General features: G+C 40.8%; 2 protein-coding genes across 2 annotated transcripts in view; one reads left to right on the top strand and one right to left on the bottom strand.

The window, feature by feature from the left end:
• LOC124182641 (protein enabled homolog) overlaps positions 1 to 8,637 on the bottom strand; it is a 42,121-nt gene extending 33,484 nt beyond the window's left edge. The window contains exon 1 of the mRNA XM_046570160.1: positions 7,945 to 8,637. The gene's annotated coding sequence lies outside the window, so the exon portion shown is untranslated. The remainder of the gene's footprint in view (positions 1 to 7,944) is intronic.
• A 957-nt stretch (positions 8,638 to 9,594) lies between these two features.
• On the top strand, positions 9,595 to 10,592 carry LOC124182642 (tetratricopeptide repeat protein 36). Its single transcript, XM_046570161.1, has 3 exons — positions 9,595 to 9,752; positions 9,877 to 10,068; positions 10,154 to 10,592. Exons 1-3 carry the CDS (start codon positions 9,644 to 9,646, stop codon positions 10,402 to 10,404), a joined length of 552 nt encoding a protein of 183 aa, XP_046426117.1. The 5' UTR covers positions 9,595 to 9,643; the 3' UTR covers positions 10,405 to 10,592.
• The last annotated feature ends 10,978 nt before the right edge of the window (positions 10,593 to 21,570 follow it).

Raw genomic sequence — 21,570 nt, 5'->3', positions numbered from 1 at the left:
TATGTCTTTTTAGTTACTTGTTGTGATCCCGCAAGCCCCTGATGCGCGTATACTGGTTACGTTATGTTTGTCTGTACCGCCGAGTTACGTTCACGGAAGGAAACTCACCCTCCAGATGCTCGGATAACCTCAAAAATTATTCTAGTAAAAACAAAAAAAAAAAAAAAAAAAACCTCAGACTGACTCCGGAAACCGTGCCACGATTTTATGCCGGGTCTTCTCATTGTTTTACACTAATTTCTAGCGAAAACTCGTTCAAAGTTTTGTTCAAACTGCATATTTTTTGACTCAACAACATTCCCAAGGACCAAAACTTCTATTCCTCGTCTTGGAATTCGAGCAATCAAAATTCTACGACATTTTTTTCAGAATAATGAGCTTGTGTGTGACAATTTCAACAGTTTAGTAAATACCCTTGAAAACTTTTGAAGTGGACTTTTCGTTGATAACGTTGATATGTTTTTCTCAACAATTTAACAATTGTAAGAAAATCTTTTTTATTGGTATACAGAACCGCGAATAAATTCATCTGACGATGAGAAACGCGTTGTATTGATTACCATTTCAATTTTATAACCCGGCATTTAAAATTGTTTCTGATTAAAAACTTGCCACCACCCGAAGTTTTTAAAAATGAAGAAGATCTAAAATACTTGACGCGATCACGCGTCGCGTGCAGAATAATGCAAAGGTTTTTTCTTCACCTGACGTTAGTTATTCTTATTATTGAATATTCCTTGATAATACTGCACCATACGTCGTGGAACAATGGCAGGTTTCTTCCTTCTCTTTTCCAAAATGAAAAAGTGAAACGAAGTAAAATAGAGAAAACATCCTTCATTGTGTCACCAACAGGCGCAGTGTCGCGATGCTGCTGCAGTGAAACTCCGGCAACGAGTCAGCGGGATACAGAATTTAAAAACCAAACAATAATAATAATAATAATAGACAAAAGTTAAAGAGATATCTAAGAGTAAACGAGAATTTATTTGCAATTGATTGGCAGTTTTGTCGGACGTAGACTCTAAGTTCGAATCTGCAATTCTTCGAACGCGCGAAAGCGTTTACGTATAAATATCATTTTTCACAATCTGTGTCTTGAGAAAAAAGTCACCCCTTTTAGGCCCCAGTTTATTGTTAATAAACAATTTTTGATTACATTGAGTGGAAACAAAAAAAAAAAAAAAAACGAACAAATGCGAACAGGAGTCGGGCTCTGAAGGTTCCGTACAAATTTAATAACTTTTTTTTATGTGTTGTAACTACAAATTAACGATTTTCAAACTTTTTCCTTTACTTGCGCTGTGAAATCTTGCTTTTCTCCAAATTTCGTGGTTCTAGATCAACGGGAAGTACTTTATAGGTTTTGATTTGTGAGTTTGTCAGTATAAAAATATGTGACATAAATGTCCGTATCTTTTGATCGCGTTGACTTAAAAGCTTCAATTTTTTACACCTCGAAGGGACTGTAAACCTTAGTATTCGACATTAATTTCAACTTGATACCTCGACCCGTTCCCGAGAAAAGGATCTCGACAAACGGACGGACGAACAAACAACCAAGCCATCCTCTGTAAGGGTTCCGTTTTTTCCATTTGAGGTACGGAACCCTAAACATTGAAAAAAGAAAAAGAAAAAAAAAAAACAATAATCCCAGTTGAAGAAAGCGACACATTTCCAATACGAAACAAGATATCGGTATGCATCAAAGTGAGCGCGGGAAGAACCAAGAAGATTATGCCGTTGAGCAGTGAGCGAGAATGGCTGGAGCACTTTTGATGCCTACCACGAACCGAACACGAGTTACGCACGAGGATGTTGGAGGGCAGGATTAAGTCTTCCGCATCGCGAAGCCTGCAGCAGCTCCTCGATCTCCCTATATCCTCCCCACATCCCTCCGCCCCTCGAAGCGCAGTGACTTTATCCCTCCGCTATTGCCTCGCCCCCTTCATCCCTGAACGTGCAGTGCGTGTCGGTTCTTTGCTCTCCTCTGGCCGTGGTTTGTACCTATAAGTATATGCGTAGGCGTAGGTGTAGGTGTAGGTAGGTAGAAGGTGGGTAAATACGGGGCACAATGAACGCGCGAATCGCAAACGCGGTGCAGCCCCGCAGCATCACAGCGTGCAAAAACGTCCCTGCATCCGCAGGATTGCATCCCTCTCTTTCTCTCTCTCTCTCTCTCTATCTGTGTTTCCTTCTCTTTCTTCGTCCCCCTTCCATTCTTGAATGACGTTCACAGGCGCGTAAGGACAGATCCGTATGTGTTTCACCAGGTCAGGTCAACGTCCTTTCCCTCCTCGCGTTACCGCTGCAGCTTGCACAATCCGCCCCATGCAACTTCCGCACTCTTCCCTTGATTCCTTTCTTTTTGCACGTATAATGCGCGTACCCCTCCTCACTCCTTCAATGTACCTGCGACGCGGATTCTTCGCATCGATTCGCAACCACCAACGTGACGATTAATCAACCCTCAACGCTTGCGTAGAGTGCAGGCCTGAAAACGTTCTCGAAGCCCAAGCTTTTATGATCGTAGGGCTTCAAGTGCATCGAAAATAACTCTTGAAGGTGTAGATTTAGAAACGGAGGACCGTGTACTTTGCAAAACGTTACTTCGACCTGGTTTTGCGAACACTGTTCAGCTTCGAAATTTTTATATCGTTGATATAATCTCGCGGACTAGACTTTCAGACTTGAAGAATTCCGATCTTCGGAGACTTCGAAGTATCTCACGAGACTTTACGTAAAACTTGGTATAAGTTGGTGGATTGCATTGGAGATTAAAAAAAAAAAATTATGATACTTTGTCAAGTCACAGATCGTTTCGTACAGAATCTCATGAAATGTGGAATGATTTAGAAAAGTGTACCAATTTTTTACCCTGTTCTAATTATTGACCGTTTTTAGTTGTAGCTGTTTGATCCTTACTTCCAAAATTAGCAAAAAATAAATTCGAAGTGTTCAACACTCTAGCAATTGGTTTTAGCCATTGAAAAATTCAGAATCTGTGGCGTAAATTTATAATTTTGAAAAATAAAAGGGTCAACAATTGGATCTAAGCGTGTCAATAACTGGTACACTTACCTTAACAGGCTTTTAACGATTCTTAGGAATTTCGTAAGAATTCATGAAACTTGACGGATTGGAAAAAATGTATGAAATTAAACGGATTCCGTGAAACGTTGTAAAGATATTGTTGTGGGTTTCATAGAACTTTGAAGTGTATAGACTGGAGTTAAAAAGTGAGTACCGATCGTCCCTTCGGTTCGGAACAAAGTTTCCCATTCCCTCTTCAGTTTCTATGGTTCATTCGTCAACCTCTCTCTTATAAATTTACCGTCTTTTTACAACGGCACCGTGTGCTTCTGTTTGTTGGATCGTGTTACGTAATATATCTGGCCCTTTGTCAACCTATTCACAACATCACGCCTCTTCTCCTTATTGTCGAGTCAGTTTTGGGAGGCAGCGGTAGAAGAGGCCCTCTGCGTCATTTAACAGATCCAGTCCCTGCCATTCTCCCCGTATGTAAATGTATAACGCAAGGGCTGCACGTAAGGTTTGACGGGTTGTGAGACGCACCGACGAAGAAACGGTCCTTGAAAGTTCTCACTCGACCCGACGACGTTCCATCCCTTGGAATGCGAGAAACCCGGGCGAAGTAATTCGGTCGACGTCCCATTCTTTGCCGGATAGTTTTACTGCCGATTTCGTAACTAAATCGTCTCATTACCAAATTCGTGGGGGGTCGCGCCTCATCGTCAACTCTCGACGCTCATTTGCATCGCGGCTTTTCAACTGGTCCCTTGTTATATTCATCGGGGTAGCTACTGCAGCCAGCCAAAGTCAGCGAGGAGACTTTTTTCTTTTTACGATCGAATGCCAGGCACCAAAGAGAGAAAACTACGCAGTGCGCACCGACGGTCAAGCGAAAAGAAAATAAAAATGTAAAGAAAAAAATGAAAAAACTTTAGCGACGCTCTTCTGCCTGCGAGAAACGCCGCCGAGTCGTCTGGGAGAAATGGATCGACTCGTATGCATGAGCGGAGGAACCGGAGGCGCGAAACCGTTGGAGATATTACGTTTAAAGTACCATTTTGTACGACGGGTAAGACCGAACAGGTTTACACCGCGAGGTCGGCTCGCTCAATGACTGACTGACTGACTGACTGACTGACTGAGTGACTGACTCGTGCGAAATGCCGGGTGTCTTAACAACAGCAATTTATCATGCTCAATCTGTATTTGCATACACGTATGAGATAGACGTGTAAAAGCGGAGTTGAAAGGGCTTCGTCGAGGAAGGCTCAATTATGTCGTAAAATCAGATATAACGCAGGCAGCAACGCGACTACGCGAACGAGCTGAGAGTCCTTTGAATTTTGCATGTTTGCGAATATGTTCTTGTACACCCCGCTGTCGCCCAACTCATTATGAATACACTCATGGGACCGATCTACGAGATACGAATTGACGGGGTGTACGGAGGACTGGAAAACGTCGTTGTGAGGCTGTTCCTTGACAAGGTTCAAACAACATTCGCAAAAGTTTCCTTTCAAGGAGATTCACTTTGCTTATGGGTCTGCATTTATAAACGTTGTACGTTAATCCCATCCGATCACTGAAACTTTGCAGCGTGAAAATGTGAATTGACTGCTCGAGAATGGTACAACATTGGAGACAAGGATATGACGGAGTAGGTACGTGTAAAGAAGTGGTGAGTGAGGATCTGGTCTATCCGGTGGCATGAGCGCTAGTCCATTATTCCCATTCGCTATTTTTGCGGACTCTTACAAGAAGCTTGACGAGGTTATTGTAGACACGCCTCTACCAGGAGTTGATATTTTGAGCGAGCACAAGATAGAGAGATAAGTCACGCCTGTCATTTTTAACACGGTGACATTTGAGGGCTTCTGATGCTCGGGTCCTCGAACCGAGTACGACGCTGTAACAACGGTCAACAGCAATTTCATCCATCCGGCAAAAGGTGGCAGACTCTCGGTCATTTCTCACGCGCTTAAAGCTGAAACCCCGTGTCAGCTTTTGATCGTACAGGGGCGCGAACGAAGAGACTTTTCCACGAGTTTGACTTTTATCTTGTTTTTCCACCCTTGATTTGATAAATCGACCAGATTTTAACCCTTGCAACGGTGGCATTAATCGCCGCTGCGAAACCGTATGCATACATGTCCCTGTATTAAGCGCGGGGCGATGCATGAGAGGACCTCCTCTCCGTCCGATGAGGATACTCGGTGCAGGACGCAACGGTCATTTATAAAACGTTCAAATCTTGTTTAAAAGTCAACACTCGCTCACTTTTCACTCGGCTGGACACAACGGGATTAAATTAATGGCGGATTAATGCGCCGCGATCGCTCCACCGACCCTCGGCCGACCGACTATCCAGAAGGTCTAACGCCGCTTAATCAATGAACTCAAACTTATAATTCCACTGTGCTACGTACTAACCAGCCACCTATAAAGCGGGTGAAAAATATCCCACCGGTAGGAGGGTTTCGCGGTCTAAATGAAGAATAATGAGGAAATCGCGCGTCTCTTCCAGAGGTTCTCTGCGCAAGAAGAAAAAACACGAGAAACGAAATTCAACCTTTGTTGCCAGTAGTCGGGGAATCAGGGTCACTTCCGAACGTAAGGATAGTTTCCAGGTCAGCGACTATCATGGCGGTGACAGTGCATCATCGTTACGCCAAGCAGTGCAGTAGAACGTTGGAGAACGCGTGCAAGCCGATCCATGAGCCACACCCAATGGTCCCCCAACTGACCCTTGGCCTGAGGCCCAAAGCCGAGTCCTGATTTACTGGCTGTTTAGTGTTTATACCCCTTTAACCCCTGCCTGTATTATAACCGTATTTAACCTAATAGCCCCGCATCCACGTTGCCCATTTCCATCCGAGTTGATCTAGGATCGAGCAGGACGTTTATGTAAAACAGCTGCGCGGCTGTAGGAGAGGTATGAGACTGAATACGTGAAAACGACACGTTTTATTTCTGAGAGGAGTTCGAATGACCAATGAAGAGAGCATCTAGGGTTCAGGGTACGTGTTGTGAAAAAATAGTTTCGGATCAAAGAGTGTGTAAATGATGACGGTGATGGTTTGACTCGATCTTTATTTCCTTCGGCAATCTTCGATTACGCTTTTTCTACGTCTCGATTTCAATCAGGTATGACTTTTTACTACCAAGAGTCAGAGCTGCCGCCGAGGCACCTGCGTGCAGGTACCATGACGATGATCCACTGCAACTACGCCCTCTTGATCAGGTATACACTGCACCGCCGCTGCCACCGGACAGCGTGGTGACTCATACTTTAGCGTTTTTTATGGATTGCACGAGATGCGCGACAGACCGACAGAACTATACCGACTTTCAAACACAAGCGTACCTCGCCTCACATTCACGTTAGGTGCATTATGCTCTGTGGGAAATATACCTGCGATTCCGCCAACCGCTGCGGGGAGACGTCGAACAGGTTCAACGAACCTCCGCGATATCATTTTTCCTCTTTTCAGTCTACTTCCAGTTGACATTAAGCTCAAACTAAGTGCGTTTCGCGATTACGAGTTATGGGTACCGATATTGAAGAAAGAAAAACGTAGTTCATGCATGGTTCTACAGACGATCTCAACCTTGATCGATGGTTTGACTTACCCGAAATATGGTAGTTGTGACCATTCGTATGGTCACGTCGCGATATTTTCAATGGCTTATCTTGACCTTGTACGAAAGCTAAGGTTAATTGTAACAATATTTTTCATCCAACGTGTGAAGTTGTCGGTGTCCCTCGTAGTTGCAATTGGTACCCTAATTCGAAATTGAACTTTCCGGAACCAAGCGTTGCCTCATTGATGGCATTGCATGCATGCGTCGCACGATAGATGCCGCTGGTTATTAGGCAGCAAGGCGTAAGCTGAGGTTGTAAATCAGTGGTTAGCCGTTGCAGGGAGGACGGATTTCTCGAGGCGTTATCGGGGACCGAAGCCGGGCGAAATATCTGGGAACAGGAGGTAATTATGATCGGTGAGATACGTCAGGCGTAACCCTGCCGCCGTATTGACGTCCACAAATCACGGAGGCACCTCCTATCCCATATCTCTCCGTATACGCGACTGGAATCTGCTGCGTTTGTCGATATTCCATCAAAATCGAAGCCACCTCGATACTGTTCCGTTGGAAGACAGATTGGCGGGCTGCGAAAATCACGGCGAGAAATGAATCCGAGGATTAATGATAAGAAAGCAGCATTCAAGGTCCCCGTAAGAGACATTACGGACCGTTTGATCACACATGGAGTTTTGTCTTTTTAGTAAAACCTCACCGCATCTTCGAGTCACAATCTTTCCGAACTTTTTGATCTTACGGATGTTTAGGTAATTTTCCCCCAATCGTGAGGAAGAACCGATTGTTTTTTGCCGCATCCAGTAACCGCTCGATTCCTGCCGCACTAGGGTAACTTGACTGAAAGAGTTTTTATTTGCGGTATACTTAGTAGGTACACAAGGTGCGATCGAATCGAAATGTTGAAACCGTCGAACGGAACGGGTCGGAACGTCTCTTTTTTAACTTCACCCTCGAGGAATCACCCGCAACCCATCTTTTTCCCAGGCAGTCTCACGGTCTAAGGTGCGGTGCACAATAAGCAAAGCGTAATTAGGACTAAACAAGTTCAATGTTCATTATCAGGTATTGCGGTAAAATTTACATCAATGAAGTGTGACAAACTGCATTTGGAGAACTTACGACATGATTGTCTCTACGCGTCATGTTATGGACATAAATGTCCGATAAATTAGGGAAAGGAATTTGACTTCAAGGTGTCTAGTCAATTACCACCAGCATGTTTCATGGAAATTCAGTTTTTTCGTTGCATCAATGCAGAATTGCGTCGGCAGTGAATTGATAATGTTGAAAAACGATAAGTCCAGTTCTTACTGTGGTGTTGGTTGTACAGAATTAGTTCTCTGGTTACACCGAGAGTAGGCTTGAAAGTGAAGTATCCTCGCCTTTAGAGCTGAAAAAAGTAGGAGCAATGAATTCAGCATGTTGAAATTTTCAACGACTTGATTCGGTGAGGTGCAAAAAATTAGAGACTCCGTAGTGTGGGAAGAAGGATCCTCCGCGAAGTCTTCATGGGTTGCTTGAGTGTAGACGCAGCTACCAGTGATTCGGCAATGATTCACCGATCCCTGTAGATGGCCTCGATGTCGAATCTGTTCCTGTTCACCACGTCAGCCTGAGGAAAATATAATACAACAAAACAAAGCATGTAAATAAGAAAGTTTCCGACTACCATAAGCCGGTCGTTTATCAGCAGAGCAACGCAGGCAGGCGGTCCGCGTCTATAACGTTGCAGTTTAATTACCCACGCTTAGAACCTGCAGAGTCGAGCAAAGGACGAACGGACACCTGTCAGGTGAACGACGAGCACATAATCCCGACTGGTAATTGCATTTCGAGAATATATTATGTGGCTATGGGACAGAGGAGCGGTGCATTCGACAGACGAAGAGAGAGGGAGAGGGATGGAAATAGATTACGGGGTGCCTACAGAGGCTTCGCGGGACGGATCCTCCGAGCTCCAGAATGCCGGACAGATCGACGTACGCCTTGATACGCGAGCCGATATGCCCTGCATCGGGTGCGGGAAGGCTTAACCTATTAACGACGATATAGGCACCTATCCTGCGGCCCCATCACGCGTGTGACATCAAAGCCAAAGGCATTGCTCTGCCCGGGAGTTGCACTGCCACGTTGATCCACCTCGAGGCGAACGTCGGTCCTCAGCTGCAGCTCATATTCCCGACGGCATGGTAATAAGGCATGCCCACCATCCGCATCGACCAGTGCAATGCTGCTGACGATGCTATTGGGGCTGAAACACTTTCGATCCAATTTCAAATACAGTGCAAAGACGAAGAGATGTACATTTCTCAGGATCCAGACGTTTTTCAGAATTGTGGTTCCACGTCCATGCACCGTGCGTGACAAAGATCTCAGTGTGGACCATAATTTAATGTCTGATGTTCGAATCTGAATTGACCATAAAACTTGGTCTGTGGTAGTTCACTCTGGTTGATTTTGGCCAGTGCTTCCGATGCTGGCGGGGCTGAAACACTTTCAATCCTGTTTCAAATACAGTGCAAAAGATGAAGAGATGAATATTTTTCAGGATCAGACGTTTTTCAGAATTGTGGTTCCACATCCATCCACCATGACAAAGATGTCAGTGTGGACTTCTACGTGGACCACAATTTAATGTCTGATGTTGGAATCTGAATTGACCATAAAACTTTGTCTGTAGTAGTTCACACCGGTTGATTTTGCAGAGTTTCAACACCACTGTTTTTGGCAGTATGGGTTTGAAGATTGTCGATTAGACCGAGGACAAAGATATTTAAACGAGAAACTAATCCCACGATCAGATCTCTTCAGAGGTGTGCCGTGAACTTACTTCGTGCGTTACGAACGCTGGTCGAGGTTACCTATACCTATGTTACCAAAAAATTTGCATACCCGGTTTGATTGAGAGAAGGTAAACAAGTGGAAGAGAAACCTGTTCTCGACTATTTCCCAAGATTACTTGATACTCGATTCACCGCCATTCAGCACGAATCAGCAATCAGTACGAATAATGCACCAGCTCAGCGAACACGACAAGGCTGTCCTGAACAGCATCTTCAACCCTCTGACACCGCTGGGCGAGGCGGTATTTTCTGAGGAAACAAATATTGACGAAGAGAGTGAGTTGAAAATAAATATCGATAAGCAGGCATGCGCAATGTTTCTCAGATCGATTGCATCAAGCAAAACTTAACATTTCACAATCTCAAGCAAGTATCTAATGATTCCAAAATAACGTTTCAGCTCAAAATTCGGAGGAGGATGTTTTGATACCGGAAATTGCAGAGATGCACAGGCAAGCGATTAGCGAAACGGAAAAAGGAAACCACGATGAAGCACGGAGACTTTTCGGGGAGGCTTTGAAAAAATCTCCAAACTCAGTAACACTTCTGAACGACAGAGCTCAGTGTCTCAGATTAGCGGGACTGGATGAAGGTCAGCATTTACATTTGTTACCGTAGGACTAACAACTACTAAATATACTTTGTTTTTTGCTTATTTTGGTATCCGTCTTACGCAGACGCAATGAAGGACTTAAACTTGGCTCTGAAATTGAGCAACGGTCGAGGAAAAGCCGGAAATCGCGCGCTTTGCCAGAGAGGAATTTTGTTAAGAAAAAATGGCAAATTGGACGAAGCCAGGAGGGATTTTTCGGAGGCTGCAAAAGGCGGTTCGAAATTTGCTAAAACTCAACTTGTCGAGCTTAATCCCTACGCGGCTATGTGCAATCAGATGCTGAGAGAAATGACTGTGAAATTAAGCAATCCTTGAGGAACTTATCGTACAGTTATTAAATCTACGAAAATAAATTCATGGATAATCGTTCAAAAGTTTACAAATAAACTACGTTGTTGTCAATGTTTCTAATTAACCAGTGAATTTACATAAATGTAAACGTTATATGCATTTTTATATTTGTTAGCTTTCAAGCTGGTAATAAATAAATGAATTGGTCAAAATTCGCTGTTTTCTGTGGTCCAATGTTTTTTATTTTCGCTTAGTTGAGAAAAAAATTAAGGTAACAAGGATTCGAAGAAAAAAAAAAAAATGTCAGACCGTCAAACGAATTCTGGTAAAAATGTAGGTGGCTATACGTTATATTCGGGACACCAGCGGTGAATCTCGTTAAAGCCAAAGCTTTATCATCGGCTATTAAGTCCTTATAGCTATAGCTATATGATGGAAGTGAACTTATGCGCAGCGCCGCAATCAGATCCCGGGATACAAGTCAATGCGGTATAATCTCTACCTTGCGCGTTTGTGTCTCTCTGTCCCCACACGCGGTTCATGTGTGTAACGTATGAATCTGCAATATCGCGCATCAGCGGTCATCAACCTACGATAAGGCCGATATCTTTACGCAATACGGTGAAATTCATTTCCCTATGTCTGCAAAAAAAAAAAAAAAAAAAAAAAACTGAATAGAGTGCAAGTGATTGAATTTTTGACGCGTTACATGACAAACAAAGGAAAGAAAAAACGTGCATCATATCAATCGATGAAAAGATGCGGTTCAATTTTAGAACCTAACTAGACTATAGATTCTTTTATTATTATTGTTATTGTTGTTGTTGTTGTTGTTATTATTAACGTTTGGTTTGCCAAGATTGAAATAAATCAATTCATAGATTATAATTCACAAGCACTAATTACACAGGTCAGGAAAAAAAAAAATAAAAAATTCTCTTCGAATTTGTATTTAAATAAATAAATTTTGATTCTATACATAATATAATAACCAAAATCTTTATCTATCACCTACAAAGTTTGCCTTTGTCTTTTTTACGTTGATCAATAATCACCGGTCAATACGAATTTTGAGTCTATTAGTGTCTAGCTGTCAAATTTTGCTTTTTTAGAAACCAGAAGGATATTTCGAATTTTACGAAAAATTACTTGTTTTCGTAAACATTTGTTGTAAATAACAATAACAAAAATTTCAGTTTCGCATTTGAATCACCTTTATTCAAAAATTCAAATGCTAAAATGAAGTTTATTCAATTGTTACTTGCAATAAGTGTTGAGAGAAAATTGGTAATTTTTCTTAAATACCGAAACATCATTCTGGTTTCTACAAAAGCCGACCTTGCCGAAAACAATTTTTTTTTCATCAGGTACCAGAGCCAAACTTGTCCATAATCCGACGAGTTGTTTGATTATCATACATTTTCACGCACAAGAAAAACAACGACGAACGTATTTACGACTATTTTTTTCCCCTCGTATCGACCAATCGACGCATATCGAATATATCCTTTATTTTTCATTTATTTTTCCTCTCCTTTATTTCACTTTCGTTCCGTAAAATCACTCGGCAAAAATAATCGAAGTAAACCGATTTGGGAACCGCTGCTGGAGGTGGACTCCGCAAATGCATAGGTATATACGTGCATACATGCATGGTTTACGAATAACGCCGTAGAGCACGGTAGGTATGTTCTGTGCATAGAAATGGCCCATCCTCGAGGAGACTGCTCCTCCGGCAGATATAACACGAACGCAAATACACGTGTATGTGTATATATAAATGCATAGCGTGGGCAAAATATATAGCTTTGTAGAAGATAACAGTGATTTCATTAGCGCAAATGAACTCCGCCTCACAACGACTCTGTACCTATATGCTGTACATGCGCACAGCTGTACACACACATACATACACACGTTTGTATGCTGCATCGCGAGTCTGATTAAAGCTCATAAAACTTTTCGAATCTCTCTGTTTTTCTCCCTCTTTCTATGCTCGTTCTCTTTTGCCGCGCAGTAATTCTTTTGTGACCTCTGCAGCACGGGGTTACACTTCCGCGTTAAGATATGTATGTGTGTGTGTGCGTGTGTGTGTTTGTAGGTGTTCATGTTGTATTCGAGAACTACCCAACCGATTTTGAACATAATTTTAATCTGCGGTTGGTTGGAACGTCGGAGCAAATTTTAGGCGACATTTCGTTACAATCGGATCGATATTTTCGGAGATATAAAGATAATTGTAAATCAAGTCCGATGGGAATGACACACGCTTATGCTGATTAACTCTTGCAAATAGAGCAAAAGTTATGTTCAAGAAATTTCAAGGTCTCGGTGAGCTCTGCACAAAAGTTCCTGAGAGCGTGTTGCTAGGTTTAATAGTTTTTTAAAATAAAATAAGAAACGATATCGAGGAACAGACATAATTTTAAGAGGAGATACGTGATCGAATTCTAATTAACGAAGCTTAACCCGATAGGGAAATAACTCGATATTTCAGCGACACGATAATTTTTTGAATTGAATTAGTTCTAATTAATTCATGCAGTTCAACTTGATTCGTTTCAATTCATGAATTTCAATTTTTTCTATTCTTATATAAAGTGCAATTCATTCCTTTGTATTTTCTGTTGATATAAAATAATTTACTGTAAAATTCAATAAACAGATATCTTTTTCTCCGTAAACTAATTCAAATCAACTCGACTTAATGCTCCATAATTCAGATATTTCCAACAATAAGTTTTTTCTCATTATTTCAGTAAATTTCCAATAATACAGTCGATTCTCAGTTAATTCTCATTATTTCAGTGATTTTTTGGTAATTCAGATGATTTCGTTATTTCGCATCAGTTCATTTGGTTCCCATTAATTCAGGTGAATTTTAATTAATTCGCAAGCCTACCGACGCATAAGTTCAGAGAGTTGTTACCCCCGCGTGTTAACCTCATCATCAATTGGTCGTAGAAACGAAATTGCAAATAAAATTTGTCATCAATGATTTTCGAAAATCTATGAAAAGTAAACCGTAACCCTTGTATCGTTTTGCGTACCACGGTAGGGTTATAACGCCGAAATAACGTTGAGAATAACGATTGCCGTCCGCAATGGATATTTGTCAGTTTATAATTGAAACGTGCTGTAATTTGCGAGAGTGCCTCCTCTTCCTCCCTGCCGTCTCTCCTTCTTCCCGCCAACACACCCTCGGTATATAACCACGCTCAAGGAGGGACGTATAACCACCATCGTTGACGGAGGTCAGGGCGAGGTAATACACTCGGTAACAATAGCCGTTATACCGGCGTAAAGCACGTTGTGAATATGAAATGTAGAGGAGAGATCAACCGGGATCAATCGACGATAAGTAAGTTAAAATATTTACAGTAATTAGAATGCGCGAATTCGTTTCAATTTACGATTCGTCGCATCGATTTCTCTGATCTCCTTCGTTCGTTCGGGGTAAAAAAAAAACTATTTCTTTACAAGCATTTAACAGAGATGTGGAAAATTTTATGCGCAATCTCGTTTGACCCTTTGAGTCACGCGTTATTGGGCTGAATCAACTTTTGTAACAAGATGGTGTTTTACGGTTTTTGGGGTAGCTGATCACGAATCTGAAATATGATTTCAAAAGATTCAAGATGGCTGATACACAAAATGGCAGGTGAAAATTTCAAGTTTAATTTAATCCGGTGAAAAAGCGATGCAGTGATTTTGGGGGTTGCTGGTTACGAATATGAAATCAGATTTTGAAAATTCGGTATTGCAAATCCAATCAGCGACCCCGAAAACCGCTAAACAGAGCTTTTTTTTATCGAATTTGAAATTTTCGCCTACCATATTGGATCCGCTATCTTGAATTTTCAAGATTAGATTTCAGATTCGTAATGAACGACCCGAAACACTTGTAATTTATGCGTAAAGGGGTAACTTTCTGGGAAATGAATTATTCCTTCAATTTTTACAATTTTTTTCAATTAATTTTTTTCTAACAATAACAACTTACATTACATCGCAATAATTACCCTCGACTGTTGAATACTTATTGGTATTCTATCAGAAATAGCAAAAAAAAATATGCTGAAAGGAATAATTACCACCACGACTCAAAGGTTTAAAAAAAATTGGAATTTGAAAATTTGAAAAAAATTTTTTTTAAATTTCACGCTAATTCTAATACAGCTCATTTTCCTAATTCTTGAATAAATTCGAGTCACCTATTTTTCCGATCATCCAAAGCAACTAGCGAGAAGTAAAAAGCGGCATCGCATTTTCGTACAATTTCAGCTCTACTACCGCACGGCCTTTATTCGAGATCCCGCAACAATTTGGTTCGGAGAAGGGGTGAATTTTGACTCGAGAATGGGATGAAGAACATCGGTTAATTATACAAGAGACATAACCGATGATTGGTGATCAGACATCCCTCGGGCGGGCGCGACCATCACGGAATGCAATGGTTAAGCTCAGAGTTATTGCTGCTGGGGATCACCATTAAAACTGGGAATATATATGTGTGTGTGTGTGTGTGTGTGTGTGTGTGTGTATGTGTGTATGTATACGCATGCATACCAGCGCGTATGTATCAGTGACGTGAAACCTCGCCCAAGCTAGATTGTCCCCGGACCTGCGGATATTTCACCGCTTAATTCTGCTTTCGATGTTATATATGTGTAACAATACCTACGATGAGAAAAATTTCATTTATTATAGTAACTAGAAAAATTGAGTGAAACAGGTATCGTTAAAAATAAAACACTGTTTCAATATTGTTGGAATTACGAAAAACGAGGTACGCGTAAACATTTTGCGCTATCGTCGATCCTTTTTTGATAATTGCAACGCAAAATCGGTTTCTGAGGTTTACTCTACTTTTTTTTAGTTAAACAAGGCTTTAACGTCAATTTATCGTCGCGCGAGCGTTGAATTTTCGCAACGGTTGCAAGAAAATATAGCGACAGTGATCGTGACGAGAAAGAATAGTAACGGATACTAGACTTTCCGGTAACGGCGAGAAAACTAATTTTCATTTTCTAACTGGAACAATATTTTTCCATTGTGGTAAAAAATGAAAATAGTTAAGGACTGAGCGGTAACTGGAACTAAAAATTTCTCTCGGTGTGCCTACTTCATTCACAAATCACTCTTCCAGGGGAAAAATAGAGGGTTGCGCATGATATTTTGATAGAAGCAGATAATTGTTAAACAGAGTGACCAAAAATAATTTAGTCGCATTTTGATTGCACAATAATTGTAGAAAATATTGCAGGTTTAAAACTACAACGATACGACGTCACCTAAACAGGACCTAATTATCAATTCATTGTCTCTCTGTGTTGGACGGCAGAGTGAATAATTATTCTTCTCCTTTTGACTTTTCGTTTCTCTGTTTTCAGAGAAAAAGAAAGTTATTGTAATTACTCTGAGAATGAAAACTTGATTTGAAAACTAGAACTCGACGTTTCAAGGTCTAGAGTCATCGGATTTCAATGATTTTGGTCTCAATCGACGCAGATTTTCCAAACTTAGAACTGATTAGATTTTGACTTTGGTCGGTCGACCTCTTTTTCAATTATTTAAATAACAAAATTCCAAAATAAAAATGACGATATCTTGAGAATGGATGAGCAGATTCGAACGAAAATTGGTACCGTTTGGTTTTTGGGGTCACTGATCACAAATCTGAAGTCAGATTACGAAATCCAAAATGGCGATCCAATATGGTGGAAAAAAAATCTAAAAACATTCCGATTTTGATTAAAATTGGAAGTCTGAAGTTCTTTGGGTCACCGATAACGAATCAAAGGTCAAAATTTGTGACAGTGTAAAAAAAAAAAAGTTAGTCAAAAGTCCGAATACGTAGTTCGAAATTCGAATCAGATATTCTTTTTTTACTCTATAAAATTGGAACCAGTCTACGGCCAGTCTAAAGCCGCTCGTTTCAAATGTAAAGACCGAATTAGTGAAGAAGAGAAAAATTGGAAGAGTAATAACGTCGCGTGAAAAATAAACAAATTTTCATTGCGCAAATCGAGCCGGTTTTATGCCCCCATTAAAAACCGTGCTTCTCCCCCACGCCCGGTGTAAGTTATGAATTTACGTACGTATCTCTCGGTACGTTCAATATTTCTTCATCGTGTGAATAACGTGTATCGAGGCCTGATGTATGCACGGAACGAAACAACGCGTTATACGGTGGGTGCCTAATAAAGACAGAGCTCGAGTGGTCTGTGCCAGGCGGTTTATCGTTGAACGAAATTAAACGGTTTACGAGCAGCGAACAGATTAGTACGAATGTGAAGTTTGCCGGGTGTCGAAGGGGGCTCACTACGCTTAGCACGGGGTGATGCACTCAAATTATGACCTCCGTTTTCACCGTGTCGTATACGTTGTGGAAGACTATTGGCTTTTAAACATGTTCACGAATAAATAATTAATACGGTGCTTAAATTCCAGTTTGAATAACTTAAACTTCGGTACGCGTTTCTTGTAAAGAATATTTTCAAAGGTTTGTCATTTCAGAATTAAAATTTTAGTACCCTGTGCTTAATTAAACAAATAACCAGTTGTTTTATTTCAGAGTTTGAATAATTTAAATTTCAGTACATGTTTGTTATCAAGAATATTTTCAACGACTTGTCATTTCCTAATGAAAATATTTTTAACCTGTGTTTAATCAAACAAATAATCAGTCTTTTTTATTACCCTTCAATTTCCAGACAATTTTTAACAAAATCAATTGCCCATTTTTCACTTATTGTCAAAAAATGAAAACAAAGCCTACAAATTGCCCACTCAAAATAGTCGAACAAATTCCCTGACTTTTCACAGAATTTTCTTAATCAATTTCTAATTTGTACTTAAAATTTTTCTTCTGCATGAAAGAATTTTCAATCTTTCTTTTTCCATAACGCAAAAAATGTCACACGCTTTTCCCACTGTGTCCTGGCCAAAATATAAAACGAGCAATCTTTCTTCTTGATTTATCTACCTAATTTTTTATTTTGAGTCTTATTTTAGGGTAAAAGAAGCTGAAAAGAAATTTGAAACACTTGCACTAATTCCTAGAACAAAATGCTAAATGCTAGTTGTCGTTTTTCTTTTTTCTTATTTTTTTTTTTTTTTGTCCAAATTTGAAGGTACTTCTTCTATTTTTCACATCAATCCGATTCCCTGCTACCCTTAATCCAGATATTCCGTGTCCAAATCTTATTACAAGTGTGCCAGGTATCAGGTAATTTTACAATCCAAGCGACGCGGATCGAGGCTAGTAGAACTTAGCGAGGAATTCTTCGGCCCTTAATTTATTTCGTTCTTTTTGCTTGTTCGCATCACGCTCCTGCATTTTCACCCTCGAGTAGAGGATCGTTTGACATGCCTGGAGCAACCGAGTGTCGCTCGGAGAGCGAGGGTTCGGGGGTTTGATACGTCAAATTGAAGTTATTTTACGCACGCGATAGAGCTTTGGCCCGATGAATTTTGGCGCGCGGTGATTCTTGAATTATTTAACGTATGAGCCGTAATACCTGGCCCGCGAGAAATCACGATGATTAACTGCGCCATGGTCAATATAACAAATGGCTCCAACGACAAGTGGATCTGATGATCTTTTAATAAACCTTAACGAGCTTATGCCCTTCCTGCGCCGGTTATGTACTTATGCTGTTGTTACTGAATTCGGTTTATCGTTTTTGAGATGCAGGATTACACTCTTGGCCATTTGCGCTTCTTAAACAATTATTAACGTGTTTGTTACACGACGTTTCTTCCGACGCATGGAATACCAATCTTTAGTAGCGATTCCGATGTTTCCGACTCCAAAATCTCAAATTGAGAAACGTTGTATTACTTTGCAATCATTTTTGTTCTCCGATTAGAAGAAAAAAAAAAAAATAGTAATAATTTCAGCTAGCCAAGAAATCGCGCGATAAAAACATAACTCGACAATCCAAAGGTGAACCATCCGCGAGAATTCAAAGTATCTGTGTGTACAGATTTCATTTTTCAGTCTACAACACTCCACCATTTTTCTTTTTTTGTTTTTGTTATTAAATTTTGTTAGTCAAGCAACGTGAAGCATCAAACAAATTATAAATCGTCATTCGGTCACCACAATGAAATATATTTGTTACAAAATTTGTATAATCGTTAAAAACGTTTATTAACTTGTGCGATTTGAAGGGAAATTTTTAAAAAATTTGTTTTTTTTAACCAAACAAAAAATAAATTTACCCGTCTAATTAGTAGCCGCGACTTTTTTTCCCTTCCAACCAGCGCAACGAGGATAAAAAGGTTATGGGAACATGCGTGCATGTCCGTCTACCTGCTACCCGGGGGCAATCTACCAGTATTAAATTAACCCTTCGCGCACGCATCTATATAATATACCCTCCGCGCAAGTTCACCCCTTTGGACACGCCATCGTAGAATTCCCTGCATGGGAATCGCCTCGACAATCCAGCCTGCAAACACCCGTAAAACTATTCGCAATTCTGTATCCTTATAAAGCTTCCCCTAATTGACGCAGTGATCGCAAGGCGGCGGGCTTGCAGTCAGGATCAAAAGTGAAGATGTTAAAAGTGTGTCGGAAGAAATTTTTTTTTTCAAATAAAAAACGAAGACACTTGTTAACAGATTAGAAATTTTTTTCCATTAAAATTATTATTCCGATTCGACTTTTCAATACTGCGAAAACTTGGTCAAAGAATTGTTTCTGCAGTGTTAGAAAATCGAACCACCTATTTCATGAATATTTTACTTAACGGTTTATATAATTCTGTTAAAAAAAAAAAAAGTGAATAATCGCCTAGAAAAAAAAAAGAAGGTGCATACCGATGACCCAGATCTACGATTCAATTATACGATACAACGATCGAATGGAAAGAACATTTACCCCGAAAATATCCAACTTTTAAATTGACAGTAAATTATTCGTTAATGCGAAAATTTTATATCGATACCTGTATAAAATAGTGAAAATTTTTAAATCGTAAAACAATCATGCACGCTGAAAATTTTTCTCGTGTTGTTTTATTGCATAGTGGGTGTGCGGTTCTGTTCTCGTTTTTTCTTTTCTTTTTTTTCCCCCGTTTCGTTTGTTTTCCTCAAGTTACCCGTCAATTTGACGAGCAAACGTGCCATTTTAACGCGGCGAGAAAGAAGGGGGTAGGTCTATCGGTAAGGGTGAATGCATAGTCGGTCCAGGTCACGCGGGATGGGCGGAGGGATAGGCGGATACGCGTAGAGCCAACTCCTCTCCTCTCCTCTCCTCTCCTCACCTCACCTCACCGGATTGCACTTAGCTGATGAAGTGCAACCCGTGTGCGCGGCGGGCAGGCGGTAGGTAAGCGCATATACGAAATTGCACGCAACGAGTAGAGAGACGCACACAAACTACGGCAGGCGAAGCCATCGAGGGTTGTCCGTGCGTGCGTGGACGGCTGCGTGCGTGCATGCGTGCATCGTGCAGTATCCGCGCCGAGGGTAAACCCTTTATCATCCCGCAGTCAATTTCAGGTCTAATTATTTAACCGTGAATTATAAACGCCTAATTGAATCGCCCGGTGCCGAGACAGAGGGAGAAAAAAAAATATCATCCCGTAACCAGCTGCGATCAGCAGTTCGATTCCAATTTTATTTATTTATTTATTTATTTTCGTTTTTTTTTTCGTTTTCAACCGAAAACAAGGATCAACCAGCCCTCGGACTTCACGTTTTTACACCGCAGGTTCCAGGTTCACGGAACAAACAAATATTAATATCCAATTCGGATTTTCGAACTGAAAATTTAGAATCGTGATTCACGATTCAACAGCTCTCGGATACCATATTACATGTAAATGTAACAATTTTTTAAATTTGATTTGGATTCCTTGTCGGTGATACAAAAAACCTCAACCTACTAATTTCTACCAAATTCGGAAGATTTTTAGAATATTCTTTTCACCATACTGGATTCACCGTTTTGGATTTTGCAAATCTGACCTCAGATTCGTGAACAGCTACTCCGTAAACCATACGGTACCAATTTTCATTCGAATCTGTTCATCCATTCTCAAGATATCGTCATTTTTCTTTTGGAATTTTTTTATTTAAATAATTGAAAAAGATGTGAACCGACCAAAGTCAAAACGTAACCAGTTCTAAGTTTGGATAATTCGCGTCTACTGAGACCAAAACCATTGAAATCCGATGACTCGTTACCGAGATATCGTCGGACAAAAAAATTGATCACACACATACAGCGTCCATCCTAAAGTTGTCGGAGGTGATTCTCTAGGCCTTGAAACGTCGAGATCTATTAAAAATTCGATTTTTCATTCTCAGGGTAATTACAATAACTTTCTTTTTCTCCGAGAACAGAGAAACGAGAAGTCAAAAGCATGTGAACTTTTCGCAAAATCACTGACAGGTTGAATCGGCATGATTTAACGTCATTCAAAACTGGAAGGTCAACGCAGAGCTTTGAATGCACCGATTTCGACACCGTCTCCTTACCGTTCCACTTTATTCGACGTTGTCATTCTACCAGCAGTAACGTTCGATCATACGGTATGTATATTCGACTGCATTCGTTGCCACGATTTGCACAGTTAGTAATCCAATCGCCAGTTGCACACGTACCTAATATCGGCGTGAACTCGTTACCTTGAAGTATCCTGCTCTGACGATCAAGGCTCCCCTCCAAATCCCATCGCCAATTGTCTCCGGATGATTATTGGTAAACAGTGACCAGCAACAACAGAGTAGTAGGCGAGAGAGGACAAACACGTTGCAAGACGCTCGAGCAACGAAACATCGACACTTATACACAACACACTGTATCAGACACTTGAGACACTGCATCACCAATGCAACCGTCGATCAAGATTCCATTATATTCATTCGAAATCGCGGGTTAGAAATTATCGGCGTCCGTTCACCACCGCCTCGAAATCAAGACTGATCAAGACTGAATTTCGAACTGTTGGGGTGAGGCGACCTTCTCGTCTTCAGGAAACGGTCGACTTTGTTTATGTTTCTATACCAAACGGTAGAAGCATCGATAATCGATACCGAGGAAACGATAATTTCACAAACGTAGGTACTGTCGGACACTGTTGACGAAGCGTTACGTTTGTCGGGGTTGCGAATGGTGCGTGATTCGATCACGGATACAGACACATGGATACAGTACCGGAATATTGACACAGC

Source organism: Neodiprion fabricii, chromosome 5 (genome assembly GCF_021155785.1).
Source record: "Neodiprion fabricii isolate iyNeoFabr1 chromosome 5, iyNeoFabr1.1, whole genome shotgun sequence".
In the NCBI taxonomy this organism is placed as follows: domain Eukaryota; kingdom Metazoa; phylum Arthropoda; class Insecta; order Hymenoptera; family Diprionidae; genus Neodiprion; species Neodiprion fabricii.
The sequence above is the reverse complement of the archived record's forward strand: the minus strand, read 5'-3'. Positions and strand labels throughout refer to the sequence as shown.

Bases quoted from the DNA above. Each gene is read 5' to 3' on its own strand.
- LOC124182642 (XM_046570161.1), top strand. From the start codon at position 9,644: ATGCACCAGCTCAGCGAACACGACAAGGCTGTCCTGAACAGCATCTTC. The intron at 9,753-9,876 runs GTGAGTTGAAAA...ATAACGTTTCAG, and splicing joins AACAAATATTGACGAAGAGA to CTCAAAATTCGGAGGAGGAT. The intron at 10,069-10,153 runs GTCAGCATTTAC...CGTCTTACGCAG, and splicing joins ATTAGCGGGACTGGATGAAG to ACGCAATGAAGGACTTAAAC.